General features: G+C 55.1%; 3 protein-coding genes across 4 annotated transcripts; all 3 read left to right on the top strand.

Annotated features, from left to right (window-relative positions):
- The first annotated feature begins 4,537 nt into the window (after window positions 1–4,537).
- SPATA24 (spermatogenesis associated 24) lies at window positions 4,538–10,389 on the top strand. 2 transcript variants are annotated; one of them, XM_036848455.1, is made up of 6 exons: window positions 4,538–4,679; window positions 5,927–5,992; window positions 6,223–6,353; window positions 6,439–6,509; window positions 9,607–9,709; window positions 9,818–10,389. In XM_036848455.1, exons 1-6 carry the CDS (start codon window positions 4,563–4,565, stop codon window positions 9,945–9,947), a joined length of 618 nt encoding a protein of 205 aa, XP_036704350.1. In that variant the 5' UTR covers window positions 4,538–4,562; the 3' UTR covers window positions 9,948–10,389. The 2 variants fall into 2 exon arrangements, with proteins under 2 accessions (XP_036704350.1, XP_036704351.1); XM_036848456.1 differs by lacking the exon at window positions 9,607–9,709 and having other exon boundaries at window positions 9,818–10,336.
- Window positions 10,390–11,655: 1,266 nt separating this feature from the next.
- Window positions 11,656–15,256, top strand: PROB1 (proline rich basic protein 1). Its single transcript, XM_036848454.1, has one exon. It carries the CDS (start codon window positions 11,824–11,826, stop codon window positions 14,923–14,925), a length of 3,102 nt encoding a protein of 1,033 aa, XP_036704349.1. The 5' UTR covers window positions 11,656–11,823; the 3' UTR covers window positions 14,926–15,256.
- A 302-nt stretch (window positions 15,257–15,558) lies between these two features.
- MZB1 (marginal zone B and B1 cell specific protein) lies at window positions 15,559–19,660 on the top strand. Its single transcript, XM_036845429.1, has 6 exons — window positions 15,559–15,602; window positions 15,810–15,956; window positions 17,529–17,728; window positions 18,612–18,736; window positions 19,090–19,200; window positions 19,291–19,660. Exons 3-6 carry the CDS (start codon window positions 17,558–17,560, stop codon window positions 19,445–19,447), a joined length of 564 nt encoding a protein of 187 aa, XP_036701324.1. The 5' UTR covers window positions 15,559–15,602; window positions 15,810–15,956; window positions 17,529–17,557; the 3' UTR covers window positions 19,448–19,660.
- The last annotated feature ends 132 nt before the right edge of the window (window positions 19,661–19,792 follow it).

Raw genomic sequence — 19,792 nt, 5'->3', positions numbered from 1 at the left:
ATTTTTGCACTTAGGGGAAACCAGCTTCCATTTAAGTCCCACCACCCTGCGACCACCAAGCTAACCACGTGGAGAAGCCATGCAGAGGAGAACCAAACAACTGAGCGGGCAGCAAGGACTGAACGCAGACACAACCTGAGCCAAGCTGGTTGCCACCCACGCTGATGATCACAGCAGAAATGAGCTGCCCTGCCAAGCCCGTTTCAAACTGCAGAACCGTGAGCAAATAATACACTGGCTAATGTTTGTTTGGTTTTTTTTTTGGCCGCGCCCAGCGGCATGTGGGATCTTAGTTCCCCGACCAGGGATTGAACCCGCGCCCCCTGCATTGGAAGCACAGAGTCTTAACCACTGGACCGACAGGGAAGTCCCCTGGCTACTGTTTTAAGCCATTACATTTTTTTTTTTTTAATTTTTAGTTATTATTTATTTATTTATTTATGGCTGTGTTGGGTCTTTGTTTCTGTGCGAGCGCTTTCTCCAGTTGCGGCAAGCGGGGGCCACCCCTCATCGCGGTGCGCGGGCCTCTCACTATCGCGGCCTCTCTTGTTGTGGAGCACAGGCTCCAGACGCGCAGGCTCAGTAGTTGTGGCTCACGGGCCCAGTTGCTCCGCGGCATGTGGGATCCTCCCAGACCAGGGCTCGAACCCGTGTCCCCTGCATTGGCAGGCAGATTCTCAACCACTGCGCCACCAGGGAAGCCCTAAGCCATTACATTTTGTGGTAGTCTGCAGCAGTAGACAACCAAACACCTCGACTCCCTTTTTCCCATATCCCCTCCATCATTAAGTCCTATAAATTCTACCTCCAGAACATCCTAAATCCATCTTCTCTCTTCATCTCCTCTGATACCATCTGACTCCCAACTACCATCCACTTTCTCTGACAGAAACCACTGCAGTAGCTGCCTAAGTAGTCTCTGTGCATTTACTTAGGGCCATCTACAATCCGTACACCTTGCTGCAACCAGAGAGATCTTTTCAAAGCATAAATTATAGCATGTCACCCTCTTGCTTAAAATATTCAGTACCTTTCTTTTGCCCCCATAATAAAAATCAGCAAAGTCTTCAGTATGTCCTAATACTTAACAAGGCTGTAACAAGTTTCTGGCCTCTACCCCTGCTTGTCCTGTACATCTTTTTCTTTTCTGCCATACTAGCCTTTTAGTTACTACACTATGCCAACCCTTTTGCCCAAGGGACTTTGTATATACTGTTCCCTCTTTCTGGAAGCCTTTCCCATTCACTTGCCCCTGCCCCCTTTGCAAAGTGCCTCCTGGTTACCTTAATAGGTTTCATTCAGCTCAAACATCTCTTCCTCACACCTGACACCCCAGGCTGGGCTAAATCTCCTTTTAAATTACTCTCATTCCTCTCTTTCTTGTACCTCTCATAGCTATAATGCTATTCACTTGAATAGTGACTTAAATTGGGATTTATTTGGGTGTTTATTTGATTATTATCTGTCTCCCCCATTAGACTAAGTTCCAGTCTGGTTTTATCTGAACTGAACCTTGAAGGAAATGACATGTCACCTGTCAGGACTTCCTCTGGAAGTACAGCTCAAATTCTTTGAAATTACTCCCATCAAAAGGCAGGATGTGTCCCCACTGCTTGAATACGGACTCTGTGGTTCCTTGACCAATAGGGTTGGGCAGAAATGACACTATGCCAGTTTTTAGGGCCAGGCCTTAAGAAAACTGGCATCTCTCATTTCGTCACTTTGTTTTTTTGTTGTTGTTTTTTTTGTTTTGGAACCCGGGCCCCCGGCAGTGGAAGCACAGAGTCCTAACCACTGGACCACCAGGGTATTCCCTCCATTTCGTCACTTTGGATGCTTTCTTTTAAACCCAGTCACCATGCTATGAGAAAGCCCAAGTGGCGCATGGTGAGGAACCAAGAACCTTGGTCCTCAGTCTCAGATGAGCTCCCAGCTGACAGCACCAACTTGCCAGTTATGCGAGTGAGCCGTCCTGGGAGTGGAGCTTCTCATACCCTCACCCCCCACCCCACTAACCATCCCAGGCAATACGACATAGAGCAGAAATAAGCTTTCACTATTGAACCCTGCCCAAAGTGAAGATTCCTGAGCAAAGTGATTTTCTTAAGCTGTAAATTTTGGGTGGCTTGTTAATACAGCAGTAGATAACCAGAACATCAACCAGTATGACAAGCCTGTGCGGAAAGGCAGCACTTCCCAGGGCAGGATCACAAAGCTATCTGTGATGTCATGTTATCCTGAGCTTTGCTGAGCCCCAGCTGGCTAAGAACCTGTAGTTTTTGTTGACATAGAGTGGGAGTTCGTGGCAGTCCCCAACCAGGGTGACCGTCCCTCATGTCCATGCTAGTATGCAGGGTGCGGACCTGGATCCAGGGTTCTCTCTTGCTCATAACTTCCCATCCTCAGGAACTGGTTGCTGGAGCCTTTTAGGGTTTTGTCCTAAATGTGAAGGGCAGCTGGCGGAGGTGAATGTTGAGTGGCAACGGAACATCAAGCAGCACCTCCTAAAAGACCCTAGAGAGGGGACAGAGTTCATGGGGAGATTCAGTGATCGCTGCCCCAGAGCAATGTTCAGCTTTGTCCAGGGTAATTCAAAGGAGCATTCGCATTTGAAAGACAAAGTTCCTAGAGGTCTCTGTCCTGAGGCACATAAACCACAGAGCACCCTATAGGCCCATGATATCCAATACAGTAGCCACTAGCCAAATATGGCTATTTACATTTATTTATTTATTTATTTATTTATTTTTGACTGCAGTTTGTTCTTTGTTGGTGCGCCTGGGCTTTCTCTAGTTGCAGTGAGCAGGGGTACTCTTCCTTGTGGAGCATGGGCTCTAGGCACATGGGCTTCAGTAGTTGCAGCACGTAAGCCATTATGGCTCACGGGCTCTAGAGCCCAGGCTCAGTAGTTGTGGCGCACGGGCCCAGTTGCTCCGCGGCATGTGGGATCTTCCCGGACCAGGGTTCGAACCCGTGTCCCCTGCATTGGCAGGTGGATTCTTAACCTCTGCGCCAGCAGGGAAGTCCCTGGCTATTTAAATTTAAATTTTAATTGGAATTTTAAAAAATTTAAAAAGCAATTACTCAGTCACCTGAGCTACATTTCAAGTACTGCTGAGCCACGTGAGGCTACTGGCTGCTGGTACTGGACGGTGCAGAACATTTCCATCAGAGAAATTCTGTTAGACTCTACAGCTCTAGGCCCTTAAAAACTGATCAACAGAGGTGGCCTTGCCCTCAAGGACATGAGAACAGACACAATAAAAAAGGAAAGATAAAACAAGGGCTACCACTGGGAGAGCCACAGGAATGGCCATGTTTGTTTGTCAAGTCACAACATCCAGCCAGAAAGAGGCACCTAAGCAGCTAAAGAGAGCAGCCTAAGTGGCTTACCTCCAATTATTTAATTTCAACTTCCCTTTGTGGTCATCGACAACATTTTTTCCAAACTCCTTCTTAATATAGTCATTTCCTACTTGGGGGTTTCAAATTCCATAACTTCAGAATCCATTATGTTCAACCAAAATGCAGCACAGCATCATGGTTAAGAACATGGACTCTGGAATCAGACTGCCTCTGTCAAAACCCTGTTCCAAGGCTCACTAGCTTGGGTGACCTTGGCTTATTGGGTTATTCATTCTCATAGAACCTGCATTTTCTCATCTGTAAAATGTAGACATTAGAACCTACTTCACAAGGTTATTATGAGGATCACATGAAATAATACTAATAAGGCATAATGGTGTCATGAAATAGTGAATACTCGATAAATATTAGCTCTGGTAATAGCTAATATCTAATAGCCTGAGCGTAATCTTATTTGGGTTTCAAAACAAGCCCTCAGTGAGGATTGGTGGGGATGTGTGATCACCTTATTCTTCCCTGCCTCCATTTTACAAGTCTCCTTCATGCCTGACTTCAGTTCTAATCTCTTCAGGCTCTTCAGGCTGCCCAGAGCCTGGTACCAGAATGTGAGGACTCTTATCTTGGGTGAAGCCACTCTCCTTTTCTATTCTTGAGCTTCCCTTCATTGCTTAGGCTCAGGCCCCCTAAGTACTAAGTGTGTTCCTAGGAGGAATAAAGATCACAGGAGGCTGGAGTCTCATACTATGGGGGAAATTTAGAGATTAGAGTGGAATAAAGAGACATGTGAAGCTAAATATACAGGGGTTGTCTCAGCTGACCCTTGCTTCAGGGTCTTGCAGTTTAATGGGCCCTGGGAGAAGGCTGAGGGCTGGTGTCTGAGTGTTGCCTGCTCCTCAGCCCTTACAGTAAGTATAAGCCGGGCCCTGCCCGCTCCTCAGGACTGCGTGAGAAACATATCATATAATAGATGTGCAAATTCCCTATAAACTTAAATTACTAACGGTGTTGGAGGTTCTCTTCCCCAGGCGGCTCCTCTAAGAGAGCGGCTCCTTTAAGAGGCGGGCCCCATCCCTGCTAACAAAGGAAGTCCCCGCCCCGGTTGCCAGGGTGCTTTGTGGCGTCTCATTCTCATTGGTGGGCGTCAGCGGGGAGGCAACCCGCGGCAGCCATTTCCAACGAGCTGGCGGGGGCGAAAGATGGCGACGCCCGTCGGGTGGTCGCCGGGAGGGTCAGGATCAGTGTGTCTCGCCTTCGATCAACTGCGAGACGTGATTGAGTCTCAGGAGGAACTGATCCAGCAGCTGAGGAACGTGGTACGCAGCCAGAAGAGCTGGGGGATGCCGGACTGGACGCCTAAGTGGTGGGGGCGGGGCCAGACCCTGTCCCGATGCCAGGGGCGGGCCGAGAGCACATTGCCAATAGCGTCATCACGAGGAGGCGGGGCCCAGATGTGTTCCGTCTGGTAGAGGTGGAGCCAAAAGGGGGCAGTGTCTCGTGAATATTTACCAGGGAATTTTAGTCAAAGCCAAGTTGTTTCCTACTCTCTTTGACTGGTTGTGCAGAGCCTGATAGATATGCCCATCTATTCACTGAGCTTTAGTTTCCCCATTTCTTTTTTTTTTTTTTTTGGCCTCGCCACATGGCTTGCGGGATCTTAGTTCCCTGACCAGGGATCCAACCCCGGCCTCTCGCAGTGAAAGCTGGAGTCCTAACCACTGGACCGCCAGGGAATTCCCAATTTCCTCATTTCTAATTGCAGATGACTTCACTGACTTCCCAAGGCCCTTGTGTGCAGAGTAACTATAACATCCTTACTATTATGGAATCCCCTCCCCATGCTGAGTGCAGTAAGCACAGAATTGGCTCTTCACATGTTGACTTAAGGGCTTCCAACCCCTTTATGTCCCTTTGCTTTTGCTTTTTTGATCAAACCCCCGTTCATGGGTGCAAAGCATTGGAGCCACAGATTACATGGACAGGCATGGTAAAATCCTGGCCAACTGGAGTTCATGGTTTTTCTGTTTTGTTTTTTATCTGGGTAAGAAGGTGGGGACATATAAAACTGACTTCACATCTATTTCTTTAACGGTAGTATGCAGCTCTGGACACTGAATTACCTGCATACCTTTAGGTGCCCACGTCTTTCTGTTGGCAGCTGGCCTTTGCATGTGTGTTCTCACCATCTGGAACACTTTTCTTTTCCATCCTCTTCTTCTGGCCCACCCCTATTTAGCAGTCAGATATCAGGTTGACATCCCCTTCCCTTGAAGCTGTTCTGACCCTTCCCCAGGCCGGGTCAGGGGCCTCCTCTGGGAACCTCCATCATAGCACACACCATGTTAGAAGTGGTGGCCATGGGCTGTCTTCTCCATGAGACTTCTTGCTCCTTGAGGGCAGGACGTAGAGCTGAGCATCAGTGAATCTTGTGGAATGAACTCTCCCTTCTCTGGGCCCCAGTGTCATCCTAGGTGCCCTGGGCATCCCATTATCTATCCTCAGTCCTGGTCCCTAGAGAAACCCCTACCACCCCAGCCCTTCCCTGAGCCAGGCTCTGTTGCAGATGGTTCTCCAGGACGAAAATTTTGTCAGTAAAGAAGAGTTCCAGGCAGTGGAGAAAAAGCTGGTGGTAAGTGATGGCCTCTGTCAGCTTCTAAGCTTCCCCCATTTCCCAGGATCCCTGTGATTGGGTAGAGTCATTGAGTATTAGCCTCTGAGAGCCTCCAGCCCCAAGAGTAAGGACAGAATCTTCCTGTACCCTGGCTTCTATGTGCCTTTCTGAGAAAGGGGGCTGGTTAAGGGAGCCTAGGAGACCCAACGTGGCTTGGGGTAATGAGGTCACTGCTGCTGCCCCTGCAGGAAGAGAAAGCTGCCCATGCCAAGACCAAGGTTCTCCTGGCCAAGGAAGAGGAGAAGTTGCAGTTTGCCCTCGGAGAGGTAGAGGTGCTGTCTAAACAGCTGGAGAAAGAGAAGCTGGCCTTTGAAAAGGCGTGAGTGGGCCTTGGTAGTGGGGGAACGGTTGGGGGTCCCATCTGCCCATCAGCCTTCCCACCCTTTCTTATCGTCTCCACTCAGGCTCTCCAATGTCAAGAGCAGAGCCCTGCAGGAGTCCAGCAAGAAGGACCAGCTCATCACCAAGTGCAATGGTAGGCGGGAGGCCCGCGCTCCCTCCCATGCTTACATACGTGGGCTCTTCCCTAACAGCCCAGTGCCTGTGTCCAGAGCAGGGTTTCACCCCAACTTCTGTCCCTGGCTGAGGATACAGGCAAGCCCAGGCGGGCCACACCTTCGCAAAGGCCTTCAGGGACCAGGCAGGCCACGGAAATGAGGGAAGTAGTTGGTGTACAGTATTCTTCATGGCCATAAAGGAATGGGCTCGCTCCCATTTTTCTTGAAACATATGACCTTCTTAGTCCACCTTTTTGTTTTCCCACTTTTGGTGACTATTAGAAATAGTGTACTTTACTCATAACTCTGTTACCAGAGGAACAACGGGGCAAGCACAGTGCTGTGTGGAAGCTGACCCTTAGTTTCAGTGTTGGGGACCCAATAGGAGGAGTGGGGACTGTGGTAATGTGGAGAACCATGCCCCCTCTCAAGGGCCTAGCACCTCTGCCATGGGAATAGGGGCCCAGTACTGTCAGGTCTTCAAAAAAGAAACTGGAAACCACATTTTAATGGAAGCTTTTCTGACTTTTTAGTGTTGGCAACTGATTTAGAAATTTTTTAAGTATTGTATGGGCCAAGGAAAATATGTCTGTGGGCCATTAGGTTTCAAGTCTGCTCTATGCAGATGCCTGTGGCCACTTGTTGGCTCATTTGGTGCTCTGAGTTGTGGGGCACTTTCAGTGAGCTACCCAGTGTCCTGAGACCTTGGGACCCCCTTTCATTTTCCCAGAATGTTAAACTCCCCTTACCTAGTTTAAGTTTAAACTCCCCTTACCTAGTTTAAGAAGTAGATGTGAATTCCATATACGACATTTCCTTCATTCACTGCAGCATTCATTTTGAGTAGGCCAGAATTCAAGCCCAAAAGAGGTTCAGTGTCTCTCCTGATGGGCCCCCACCTGGAGCCTTGGGCACCCCCTACCCACCAGTGCAGCCTTCTCTCTCCCCTGGTGAGTACTGTCACTGGAAAGATGCCAGCAGGCTGCCATCTTGATCTGGCCAAGTGGACTAACAAGCCTCATGGTTGTTTGATCAAAAACTCCTGTTAGGGCTTCCCTGGTGGTGCAGTGGTTAAGAATCCGCCTGCCAATGCAGGGGACACAGGTTTGAGTCCTGGTCCGGGAAGATCCCACATGCCGCGGAGCAACTAAGCCCGTGCGCCACAACTACTGAGCCTGCGCTCTAGAACCCGTGAGCCACAACTACTGAGCCCGCGTGCCTAGAGCCCATGCTTCGCAACAGGAGAGGCCGCCGCAATGAGAAGCCCACGCACCGCAACAAAGAGTAGCCCCTGCTCACCGCAACTAGAGAAAAGCCCGCGCGCAGCAACGAAGACCCAACGCAGCCAAAAATAAAATAAATTAAATAAATTAATTAAAAAAAAAAAAAAAAAAGAGCTCCTGTTAGGACCTCCTGGAGCCCAACAGGCAGTCAGTGCCTCCATACCCGAGGACGCTGGTCTCCTAGTCCTTCCCCTTTCCCTGGACATCCCCCAACTTCCTAAAAGGAACCTAGGGGTCTTTCCTGGTGCTGCTAGAGGCCCTTCCTCTAGGACATTTCCTAGAGAGCAGCCAGGGCCTCGGGGCTCTGCGTCTGCTTGTGGAGGGTGTGTGAGTCACGGGGAGGAGCCTGGCCGCCTCCCCCAAGAATGTCCTGAACTCCTCCAGTCGGGCATAAGCCCTCACCTGAGGAGACCTGGTGACCTGAGCTACCCCCTGGCCTGTCTCCCACCCCCCCACCTCCCTTTGCATGGTTCCAGTTTTACACTCACATAGTTCCTTATTCTTCTCAAAAGGCTTTTCTAACCATTCTCTCATTGGGTGCCGTTTATTCTAAATTTAGCTCGCATTTATTTTAAAAAATTCAAACACATTTATGATACTTTTTTCCCATAAGAACTTCACAAGCAATCAGTTTGGATTCACTGGATGACCCGGGGAAGGAGGTTCAATAGTCCTGGTCCTGTGACCCAGTGAGCCCATGTTTTCATTCTTTTCCTTCACCCATGTCTCTCTCTGTAACGTGTGCCTTAACTTTTTATCAGATCTTCTCTTTTGAAACCTTCACTGCTTCAGTATTTCTGCATTTTCAGAGCTTATGTTCTAGTTAATCTTCGTCCAGCCTTTAAAAGCAGTAGGATTTTCTTCCTTTGAGGATCAGAATTTTCCAGGACTCCCTGAGGGACATTATGTAAATGAAGCAACCCCAGATCCCTACAGCCTCAATGGATTTTAACCCAAGACACAAAACTTACGCTTGCTTCTAATGAGCACTTAATCTGGGGGTAAGCTTTGCCACCACTATCTCCCTGGGTCCTCCCCACCCGCCCTGTGGAATAGGGATCCTGTCTTCTCCCCTGAAGCCCTAACACAGGGCTGGGCATCCAGCTGGTCCTCAGTATGTCTGGTTGGATTGAAATGACTGAACTAGGTGATGTTTCTAAGACCTAAAGGCCCAGGGGACATCCTGTTCATTCCACAAATAAAAGTATTGTACATCTAGTACGTGCCAGGTACTATTTTAGGCCTTAGGGTTAAAGCCGTGAATAAAACAAAAAATCCTTGTCCTTGTGGACCTTATATCCTAGTAGAGGAAAAGACTAATGAGCAAAATGTATGGTCTGTGAGATATAAGTGCTAAGAAGGAAAATAAAGCAGGAAAAGGGGATAGGAAGTATTGGGAAGGGTTGTGATTTTAGACTAAGAAGGGTCTTGCCAAGGAGGTGATATCTGTAAAGAGCTGCAGGAGTTGAGGGCAGGAGCCATTCATCCTCCTGCTTTTGGGCAGGGCTGACCATCTATCTCCAAGGGCCCTTGCCTGCCCTCATGTGAGCTACCTGGTCCAGAATAAAGCCGTAAAGTCACTGACACATTCATCAAGATGTTGTGCCCTCCACTCCCACCCCATCATGACTCCATAATAAACTCATTCTTACGAAGGTATTAGCAACTCCTCTTGGACAACCCCTGGGTGGGGGGAGCCAAGTTCTGAAAAGACCCCTGAGGGAATGCCTTATTTCAGGAAGGAGCTCATGGGATGGGAACCACTCCTCCTCCCTGCCTCTCTCCCCCACAGAAATTGAGTCTCACATTATAAAGCAAGAAGATATACTTAATGGCAAAGAGAATGAGATTAAGGAGTTGCAGCAAGTTATCAGCCAGCAGAAAGAGATCTTCAGGTGAGGGGTCCAGGCCAGGCTGGGGGTTGTTGATGGAAGTGGGGAGCCAGACCTCTGGTCCCTACCCTTGGGCTGTCCCCAGCCCATGCCCAGCCGGCTCCATTGCAGGAATCACGTGTCTGACTTCCGGATCCAGAAGGAGCAGGAGAACTACATGGCCCAGGTGCTGGACCAGAAGCATAAGAAAGCCTCGGGGACGCGTCAGACCCGCAGCCGCCAGCGTCCCAGGGAAAAATAAAATGGTCGTCTCCTTCCTGTCATCTGGCTGTAATGCCCAACCTCTGCCTTCTCTGCTGTGGTGGTCCCCATCCTGACCCTTCCAATCCCTGTGGGTACCTCCCTGAGGCCTCACAGTGGCCTGGACCCCAGGGAAGAGGTAGGGTGAAAGGCAAAAGACGCTCTCCTTCCTTCTTCCCTGCCTGCCTTTTGGACCACCACCTGTCAGGCCACTGCTGTGTTCAGAATGGATGCTCCTCGAGTCTCCAGCCCCTGCTACTCCCCTCCCTCCCTCCTTTGGGTAGTAGTGGGGGCCCATGGGGGTGTGGGGTTGTAGCCTAGGGAAGGACTACTTGGTTGTCTAGTAGGCACTGTCCCTTCTTACTCTTGGTATTAAATTCCTTCCTACATAAACAACCCTGGTTACCCCAGTGCCCTGGTAAATTTAACTCTCTCAACTTGAAGGGCTATGTGTGTATGTGTTGTGTATGTGTCTGTGAGAAGCCCTGACTGGAGAGTTCAAAGATGGTGGGTTCCAGGACCACAGTGAATTTGGGAAATCAGTTTCCATCACATAACAAGAACGTTGTACCTGTGAATCACATTTGCACCTTCTTACACTTCTCCCAAACAGCTTATTAGTCTGCACAAATGGAGAAAGGGGAAAGGACAATGGTGTGTTCTGTGTATGTGTGTGTGTGTGTGTGTGTTTTTCTTCTGCTGTGTCTATTTTTAAGGTGGGGTAACAGTGTGTGAAGGGGCTATGACGTGCTCAAGTTGCATATGCAGGGCTGGATGTGATGGACAGGCTTGATCCTCTCAGAAGCCATCACTAATGTGCCCTAGGTGATCAAGGGGACACCCCAGGCAGGGGTCCCACTCAAGGGAGGCTGAGTCAGATTTGTCAAGTCTAGCCTTTCCTGGGTCAGTGTGAGAATGAATGCGTAGGAGGGGCCAGTGCTCTTGCTCCAGGGCCAGCTGGGGCCTGAGTCATAGCAGGACCTTGAAGCCAGAAGTTTAAGGGCAAGTGGTGCCCATTGTCATTGTCCCAGGAGAATGACAGGTGGTGGCTGCTTCCCCATCAGCACTTGTCCCCAGGGCAAGTCCTGAGGTGGCAGGGGCTGGAATGAGGGCCTTGTGAGTGCATGGGGGAGCACAGAGCTATTCTTGCCTCAGAGGGGCTTTAGAGAAGGGACCAGAGCTACCCCAGAGGTTCCTAAGAGATGCCACATCAGCATCTGGGACTTGTTCTGGCAGCCTGAAAAGCTAGAACTGTCCCCTCGTCCCCTCCAGCCTAGGTTTCCACTAAGGGCAGTGGGTCCAGCCAGGGACAGCAGTTTTTTGAGGCCCCAGTACAACTTTTGGAGTGGGGGGGAGCCCTCCAAGCCATGCTCCTCTATCAAAGGTGAGGGGGGGATGCACCCTTATGAGCTCTAGCGACAGACTATGGGAGGGCCAGGGAGGAGGGGTGCACTGCAGTGATGAGAAGACGCGGGGGGCTGACATAAAGATGAAATTGTTAGCAAGACCTGAGTTGTCTGGTCTCCTGGCTCACACTCTGATCCACATGCCATAGTGCTTGATCTCAGGCAGGTCCCTGCTTAGCCTCCGTTCCGTCACCTGTGATGGATGAGTGGAGTTGGGCCTAGCTCCTGGGTACAAGTTGGATGCCTGCCCTCCCCTCACCTTCCTGTCAACCAAAGCCTGGAATGCCACCCCAGGCTCTCCGGCCGTGCGGGAGAAGGGGTCTGGGAGGGTAGGACCCAGGGCGCAGGTCTCTCTGGCTGCCTACGCCGCTGTCTCGGGAGCGGACGCGGCCGCTTTAAGGCGCGGTGACCCCACGGCACCCGCGGGCGGGGCGGGGACAGTGCGGGCTTCCGCGGCACCAGCGGAGGCGAATGCGAGGGAGAGAGTGCGCGGCGTCCGGCCCCAGCATGCTGACCGCGTTCGCCCCGCCAACCCTGCCCGGGCTCCCAGGGCGGCTGCCCGCCGCCCCCGCGCGGCGCCAGGACTCCTCCAGTTCGTCAGGCTCCTACCACACGGCTCCGGGTTCTCCAGAGCCCCCGGACGTTGGGCCGGACGCGGAGGGCAGGGCGAATTGGCCCACGGTGGCCCCTGTGCTGGGGGAGGGCGCGCAGCCTCGCCTGTCCGTCAGCGCCCAGAATAGCCGCCAGCAGCTCGGGCCCGGCTCGGGTTTCCCGCGAGGCCCGGCCTCGGGCCCGCGGCCACCCCAGCCCCAGCTGCGCATGCTGCCGTCGGGGGAGATGGAAGTCATCTTCGGCGCCGGGCCCCTGTTCAGCCGTTCCGACGCGGAGGATAGCGAGGTGCAACAGCTCACGACGCGGACCTTCCGCAGCCTCTCTCCGCCCGGCTCCGCGTCTCCCATCCCTGCCGAACCGCAGCCCCAGGGCCCCGACGGTGGCTCCCGCTGGGCCACCTACCTGCAGCTGCGACCCCGCGGGCCGAGTCCTGCCACCCCAGCGCAGTTCGAGTGTGTGGAGGTGGCGCTGGAGGAGCGTGCCGCGCCTGCCAGGCCCCGGACGGTGCCCAAACGTCAGATCGAGCTGCGCCCCCGGCCCCGGAGTCCCCCACGGGAGGCCAGCGCGCCGCCCCCGCGACTGTTCCTGCGCACCGGCTCCCTGGACGAGTCTCTGGGCCGCCTGCAGGCTGCCGCGGACCTCGTGCAGACGGCGCTGGCCAGAAAACTGAGTCCCGCGACCCCTGCCCCAAGCAGCGCCACCTTCGGACCCACGGTACCGCCAGAGCCTGCGACCCCGGAAACGCCCCGCAGTACTCGAGTGGCCCTGGAGGAGGCCAGGTCTCGGCCACCTCGTGTGCATTATAGTTCAGCCCCCGCCAGGGCCCCACGACCGTGGCCTAGCCTCCGTGAGCGCGCAATTCGGCGCGACAAGCCCGCGCCCGGGACCGAGCCGCTGGGTCCAGTTAGTTCCAGCATCTTCCTGCAGTCTGGGGAGAAGATCCAGGAGGCGCACTACCAGGAACCCAAGACTCGGTTCCCGCGAGAGACTCCGGATCGAACCGTCCTGAGGGCACAGAGTCCTTCTTCCCAGTCTAGGGCCCCCCGGGAGGTTTCGAGTAAGGCTGTGAGACCGAGGAGCCCATCCCCGCTGTGGCAAGCTCCAAATGGGACCGTGCGGGGTCCTCGTTGCCCCTCGCCCCAGAACCTGTCCCCGTGGAATAGGGCTATCCGGAAGGTGAGTAGCCCGTCGCTCCCCGAGGCATCCTCCGCATGGGGAAATCAGGATGCTGCTGTCACTGAAACTGTCAGCAGAAAGAGCCCTTCCCCTCCGACCCTTTCCCAGTGGAATCAGGGTGTTGCCAGTGCAAGAAGCCCATCCCCCGAAGCTCCTTCCTCGTGGGAGGTTCCGCATGCGGCAGGTGGGGATACAGTTGAGGGGAGTAGGAGCCCGTCTCCGCCAACCTTGTCCTCATGGGAGACTCCAGATCGTCCTACTGGGACGTGGAGCCCATCGCCCCAAGAGACGTGGGACTCCACAGTGCAGAGCTCAGCGGTAGTGTCTACGCGGGAAGCTATGAATGGCGTAGCCCAGGAGGAACTGGTGCCACCCACGCCATCTGCACCCGAGACTCCAGAGCTAACAGAGGCGCAGAGTCCGTCCACGCGGGAGATGCCGGATCTTGCCTTCCGAGGCAGCCAGCTGTCGCCAGCGGTGGCTGCACCGCAGCTGCCCCTCAGTCGCCTCGTGGGCACCCTGGATGCCAATGCGCGCCCGGAAGCCTTGGGCTCTGGAGAAGCGGCCTCGGGACGCCCGCGCGTGGCCATTCCGCGGCCCCGAGACGTGCGCAAGATGGTGAAGACCACATACGCGCCAAGCTTCCCGGCAAGCACCCCAGGCTCAGGGCTGCCTGCGCCTCCTGCGGAACCCCGCGGGGAGGAAGGCGGCGCATCCAAGACACAAGAGCTGCAGGCACCGGGGGCCCCCGCCCCGGCTCACTACACTTCCGTTTTTCTCAAGGACTTTCTGCCGGTCGTGCCACACCCCTACGAGACCCCAGAGCCAACCCCAGACACAGTCCCCCGGGACGTTACGCAGCCCAACGGGGTCCTGCGGCGGAGGGCAGAGAACAGCACGGCGAAACCCTTCGCGCGCACTGAGATCCGCCTGCCTGGTGCCTTGGCCTTAGGCCGCCGGCCGGAGGGAACCCAGGGAGTTGTGGTGCGCGGTCCTGGCGGAAAGAACAGGGATGCAGAGCCCCAGCGCCTGGTCCCCGACGACAAGGGTCGTACCAGCCCTCTAGGCGGCGCTCGCACATCACCCCAGAAGTCGCCGATAGGGCCGGCAGGGACCCAACCTCCCGGACCGCCCCGCCCCAGCTCCCCGCAGGCGCACCCTAACTCGAGCCCTGGAATAGCACCGAAACAGGAGACGCCGCCTATGGCCCCTGAGCCCGCGATTGCGGTCCAGTCGCCCCTCCCGCGGGAGCCCCAGGCGTCCGCTGGCAGAGCGGCCCCGCCCCAGGCCCGCGCCGCCTCGGCGCCTCCCATGGACCGGTCCCCGGAAGGCCCCTCCCAGGGGGCGCGCAGGCCGCCCGGGGCCGCGCACCCGGGGAAGGTCCTGGTGGACCCAGAGAGCGGCCGCTACTACTTTGTGGAGGCGCCGAGGCAGCCTCGGCTGCGGCTGCTCTTCGACCCCGAGAGCGGGCAGTACGTGGAGGTGCTGCTGCCACCCTCGCCCTCGGTGCCACCCCGCCGCGTCTACACCCCGCTGGCCCTGGGCCCCGGCCTCTACCCGCCTGGCTATGGGCCTATCCCTGGCCTCTCACTGCCACCATCCCCGGGTCCGCCGGCCTTCAGCGGCCCCCAGCTACCCTGGGCCTCCGAGGCGGGGCCCCTGGACGGGATGTACTACCTGCCAGTGAGCGGGACCCCCAGCCCCGCGCCTCCTCTGCTCCTCTGTGCTCCACCCTCCAGCTTGGGTCCCGCCCAGCCGAGCAAGGGCTCCTTGTTCCCCGTGTGAGGCCCCAGGGCCTGATCCCCATGGTGTTGGGGCCCATTAATGGCCTTGGAGGTTCTGGCATCCAGTCCTGTGCCCTCTTTTCCTTCTTTCACCTCTTTCTTTTACCCATCTCATGCAGTCTTCAGACCAGAAGTTACCTTCAGAGTGCTTATCTGAGACCCCCAGCGCTGATGGAGCTGGAGCTCAGGAAATGGCTGCCTGTTTCCTCCCCCCGACAAAATCGTATACCCCTTTCCCAAGCATTCCCAGAGTGTGGTGTGTTGGAGGGCTGTGTGTGTGTGTTGTGGGATGAAAAAAATGCAGAACGTGAGAGTTGTGAGTTAAGTTTTATTTGGGGCAAAATGAAAACTATAAGCTTGGGAGACAGCCTCTCAGCACTGAGGAACTGCTCTGAAGAGGTAAGTGGGGGAAGTAAGTATATATGTGGGTTTGGTGAAGGGGCATACAGGCAATCAAGCACACATTTTGGCAGAAGGTTGCTGCTAGTCACAAGGAGTAGATGTCCATTAATGATTTTAGTGCTTTTCTAATTATGAGAAGATGCAAGAAATTGGGCTCATAAAACCTTCTCCTGAAAATATCTGACTATCTAAAGGCCTTTTCTGCCAGTTTTTCCCAGAGCACAGAGGGCCTCATTCCTGATCTCTGCCCAGAACTCCTTTCAGCATGTATTGAAGGTCAGCAATTGCACTGGCTAGTGATTTCATCCTTGTAGAGGCAGATGGCAAGTGACAATTTTCAGTTGGTAGTGTGAGAAATCCCAGGACATGGCCCCAGAAGCCGACCTGAGGGGGTGATGGGGTTCCTCAGGGGCAGCAGGAAATGGGAGCTGCAGGGGACAGGGCTGCCCCCAGAGGTAGTGAGCTGTCTGTGTCTCCCTGAAGGTGGGCCCAGCAGAGGTGGAGCAGGCTAGTGAGCACTGATGGGATGAAGAGAGAAAGACACTGGCTATCAAATCTGTTACTCTTTGCAAGAGGATCTGAGCCTTGGCCTGGGAGGCTGCAGGGGAGAGTGGCTAGTGCAGGCCCTAGGTGAGTCTCATCTGAGAGAGGGAGCTGCGGGGACAGGTGGTGGAGGTGGAGAGGGAAGTAATACGGGAGGGGCTCTGGAGGGTCAGCCCAGGACTTGGGGTGGGGGGACTGCGGGGAAGGTGGGGAGGTGACTGTAGTCTCCAGCTGGGAGTACCGCCCCTCATTCTCCCCTCAACCCCAGCCTCTGACTTGGCTTGTCTTAAGCCCTCAGAGCTGAACTGGCTGGTCCTGGGGTTAGGAGTGGAGGTTCCAGCCATTCCTACCGAGGGTGGGGGACAGATGAGTGCGTCGTCAGGAAAGACTTAAAAGCAAGGAGGATGGTTGAGCTGTTGTCCCAGAGGAGACTCTTGACCTCTCTGGGTGGGGTGGAGGGTGGGTTAGGGCTGGCAAAAGAAGGGATGCCCCTGTGAGGAGCCCTCATCTGGTTCCACTGCCCTGGTAACAGGTGTGGCAACCATACCTAGGGAGGGGCTGGCTCTGCAGGCTGGCCACAGCATAGGAAGGGACAGGACCCAGGGCCTGTGTTCCAATTGCCTTGAGATTCCAGGAGCTTCTGAGGAGAGCAGAAGGAGATGCATGGTGTGGGAGGTGCTCTGCGTGGGGGTCTGTGTAGAGTTCTGAGTGAAGTGGCTGGGCCTTGCGGGACTGGTATGTGATGTGATGAGTTTGGGGAAGAACAGTTACCATTAGAAGCAGTGTCAGGGATGGAGATCAATGCCTTCCTTAAGTTCCAGGCCTCTGGGGGGCCTGGATCCCTTGGAGTCACTGCCCCCTTGCCTTGAACTGGAAGCTGACTGAGAGAACTATGAGTCAGAATAACCTGGACATCTTTCTGTGGCTGGAGATGCTGGTCCTGATGGCAAGGAGGGCCCTGGGCCACTCCTGGTCCCCTCACCGCATTGTGGTGTGCAATAAATTGCTGACCCAATGGCCACTATGGCTGGAACAACTGGTGTAAGGTGTCTGATTTCCTGCTGCGGTCCCTTAACACCCCCAGACTGCCCTTTCATGCCTGGGTGTGGCCTGGGGGAGGGGACCATGTGTGTCTTTCATACACTGTGGCGTCCCTGCCTCAGTGAACTTGCCTCTCAGGGAGGGAGCCTTGGCTGGCAACCACGCCTGGGGCCTCATTTCTCCTAGTGGCTGAGTGGCCAGTGGGCCTTGGGGTCAACCAGGCTTGGGTTCCAATCTCAGCATAGCCCTTCTAGCTGTGTGGCCTTGGATTTGTCACTTTTCTCTGAACCTTTGTATCCTCAGGGGTAGATTTAAGATGACAGTAACCAGCCACCTCCTTCCCCGAGGGGCTCAGCACAGTGCCTGCCATATGCTCAGGTCCCAGGACATGAGAGCTATCAGCCACCATGTGTCCTCACCCAGGCCCGGCCCCTCTCCTTGCCTCATTGGCTGGAGGCGGGGTCCCACGAGAGGAGGTGCGCGAGTGGTGTCTCCAGGGCCCTGGGGGAAGGGAGAGAACGTCAGGGTGAGGTGTTGGTTCCCCATTGGTCTGGGGCAGGCTCTCTGCAGCAACCCCCACTGCGCGGACACACGTGCGCCCCTGCACCCCAACCACAGCCCTGCTCGCTGAGCCAGCTCCACAGACCATGAGGCTGTTGCTGCTGCTGCTGCTGCTGGGGGCCTGGACCATCCCAGGGGGCCTTGGGGACAGGGCCCCGCTCACAGCCACCGCCCCCGAGCTGGACGATGAAGAGAAGTTCTCAGCTCACATGCCTGCTCACCTTCGCTGTGACGCCTGCAGGGCGGTGGCCTACCAGGTGAGCCCCCCACCCCCTCGCCGCCCTGCCAGCAGTTCTCTTGCCCCTACCCAGGCCCCCACCCAAGCCAGACCCCTCCATCTACCTCAGATTCCACCGCTGGCCTTGGATCCCCAAACACCACCCACCCCCCCCACCCAGGCATCGAGCTAGACTCAGGCTTCCATGATATTGCCATCTTCACCTCACCGGCACCAGCCTGCTTCAGTTTACCTATCTGTCTGCGCAACAAAGAGCAGGCGACCTCTGGGACACCAGGGAGTCACTAGCTTGTCCTCTCGGACTCCTCCCTTACTAGGACCACCCTTAAGTCTGGACTCCTTCCCAAAGCATGACTGGGGAGCATTGGTGTATGTGTACATGTGTGCATGTTTGTCGATCCCATGAGTCCATGAGCATGTGTGTGTCTTGAGTTCACATACAAATCTGTCACGCATGCCTGAGTACTTCTTGTGTGTGTCTGTGTGACTGTGTGCACGTGCACGTGCACGCACACGGGGGCTATGAGTACACGTGTCACTGAAGACTGGGAGGTTTTTTTTTTTCTTTCCTTGTTCTTGTGGTTTCAAATGGTGTGTGCTGATGGGCAGGTGTGCCCTGGGGGAGGGGCCTCAATGCCCAGGCCTAATTCTCCACCTCAGTGTTTCCCACCCACCCACCCACCCCCCATCCCAAGGCAGCAGATCCTGCCTCAGCTGGCGTGGTCCCAGCTTTCTGGACCTGGGCAAGGGCCGTGAAGCCTGCCTCACAGGTGCTTCCTGCTCAAAAGGCTCCATTGCCTCGTTCTTTCTCAGAGACCCAGGCTTCTGTTCTCCCCCCCATCACCCCTCCTTTCACGCTGAGCAGTTCTGAAGCCCTGGTTCTCAACCCCTCCTTGTTCCAGATGTGGCAGCACCTGACAAAGGCAGAGACCAAGCTTCACACCCTGGACTCCGGGGGCCGTGGCAAGCTGAGCGAGTCGGTATACACAGACGTCCTGGACCGGAGCTGCTCCCAGACCTGGCAGGGGTGAGTTGAAAATCTGGCCCCTGCCCCCCTCCTCCAGGGGCAGGCTGATGAGTGGGGCTTCTCATTCTCCCACTCACACACCACACACACTCCACTAGGGCTCTGGCCCAAGGGTGGGGACTGGCTGGGACAGAATCTGAGCTCTGGAGCTGGGAGCAAGTAGAAGGGTGAGGTGGCCAGGAGACAAGGTTGCTGTGTGACTTTGGGCCAGGAGTTTCCCTTTTCTGGTCCTCAGTTTTTCAGCAAGGAGGATCAGAATCTGGGCACTAAACTTGGCAGATGCCCAGTGTGCCCAGCTTCATGTGGTGACGGGCTCCACTAATGCTGTCTCCCTCTCCTCCCACTGCCTCCAGCTACGGAGTTGGAGAAGTGGACCAGGTGAAACGTCTCATGGGCCCAGGACTTAACAAGGGGCCGGAGCCGAGCATCAGTGTGATCATCATGGGGGCGCCGTGGCCCACCAGGTGATGACTGGAGGGTTGGGGTGGGATGGAGCCTTGGTCTGCCCCACTGTGGGCCGGGCAGAGTCTGAGGCTCCTCCTGGGCTCCCCTAGGCTCTCCAAGACATGCTTTCACTACCTGGGGGAGTTTGGAGAAGACCAGATCTATGAATCCCACCAACAAGGTCAAGGGGCCCTGGAGGCATTGCTGTGTGGAGGCCCCCGGGGGGCCTGCTCAGAGGAGGCACCAGTCACAAGGGCAGAGCTCTAGTCCAACTCCTCCTTCCCCTTCCTGGTCAGCCCCTAAAGGGAGCTGGGCTTCCTCTGGATCTGTCCCCTCCTTTCAGCAGGCTGCCTGGAGGGCGGGGCGGCCTTGTTCTTCTGTGCTGCCACTCTCCCTCCCTCCTCCAGCTTCTGGGCCCTGGGGCCTGGGGGGCGGCCAAGACCTTACCCTCTGGACTCAAATAAAACCAGTGACCTCGAATCCTTCTCTCTGCAAAAGGTGCTTGGGGGGCTGGGAGGATAGACATTGGTGTTTCTGCTGATGTCCCTCCTAGAGAGGGCCAGATACACGTCCCCACAATTTCCCAGAGGTAAGTGAGATCTGTCGTGGCTG

This window comes from Balaenoptera musculus, chromosome 3 (assembly GCF_009873245.2).
Source record: "Balaenoptera musculus isolate JJ_BM4_2016_0621 chromosome 3, mBalMus1.pri.v3, whole genome shotgun sequence".
NCBI lineage: Eukaryota > Metazoa > Chordata > Mammalia > Artiodactyla > Balaenopteridae > Balaenoptera > Balaenoptera musculus.
This window is presented reverse-complemented; position numbering and strand designations above follow the sequence as displayed.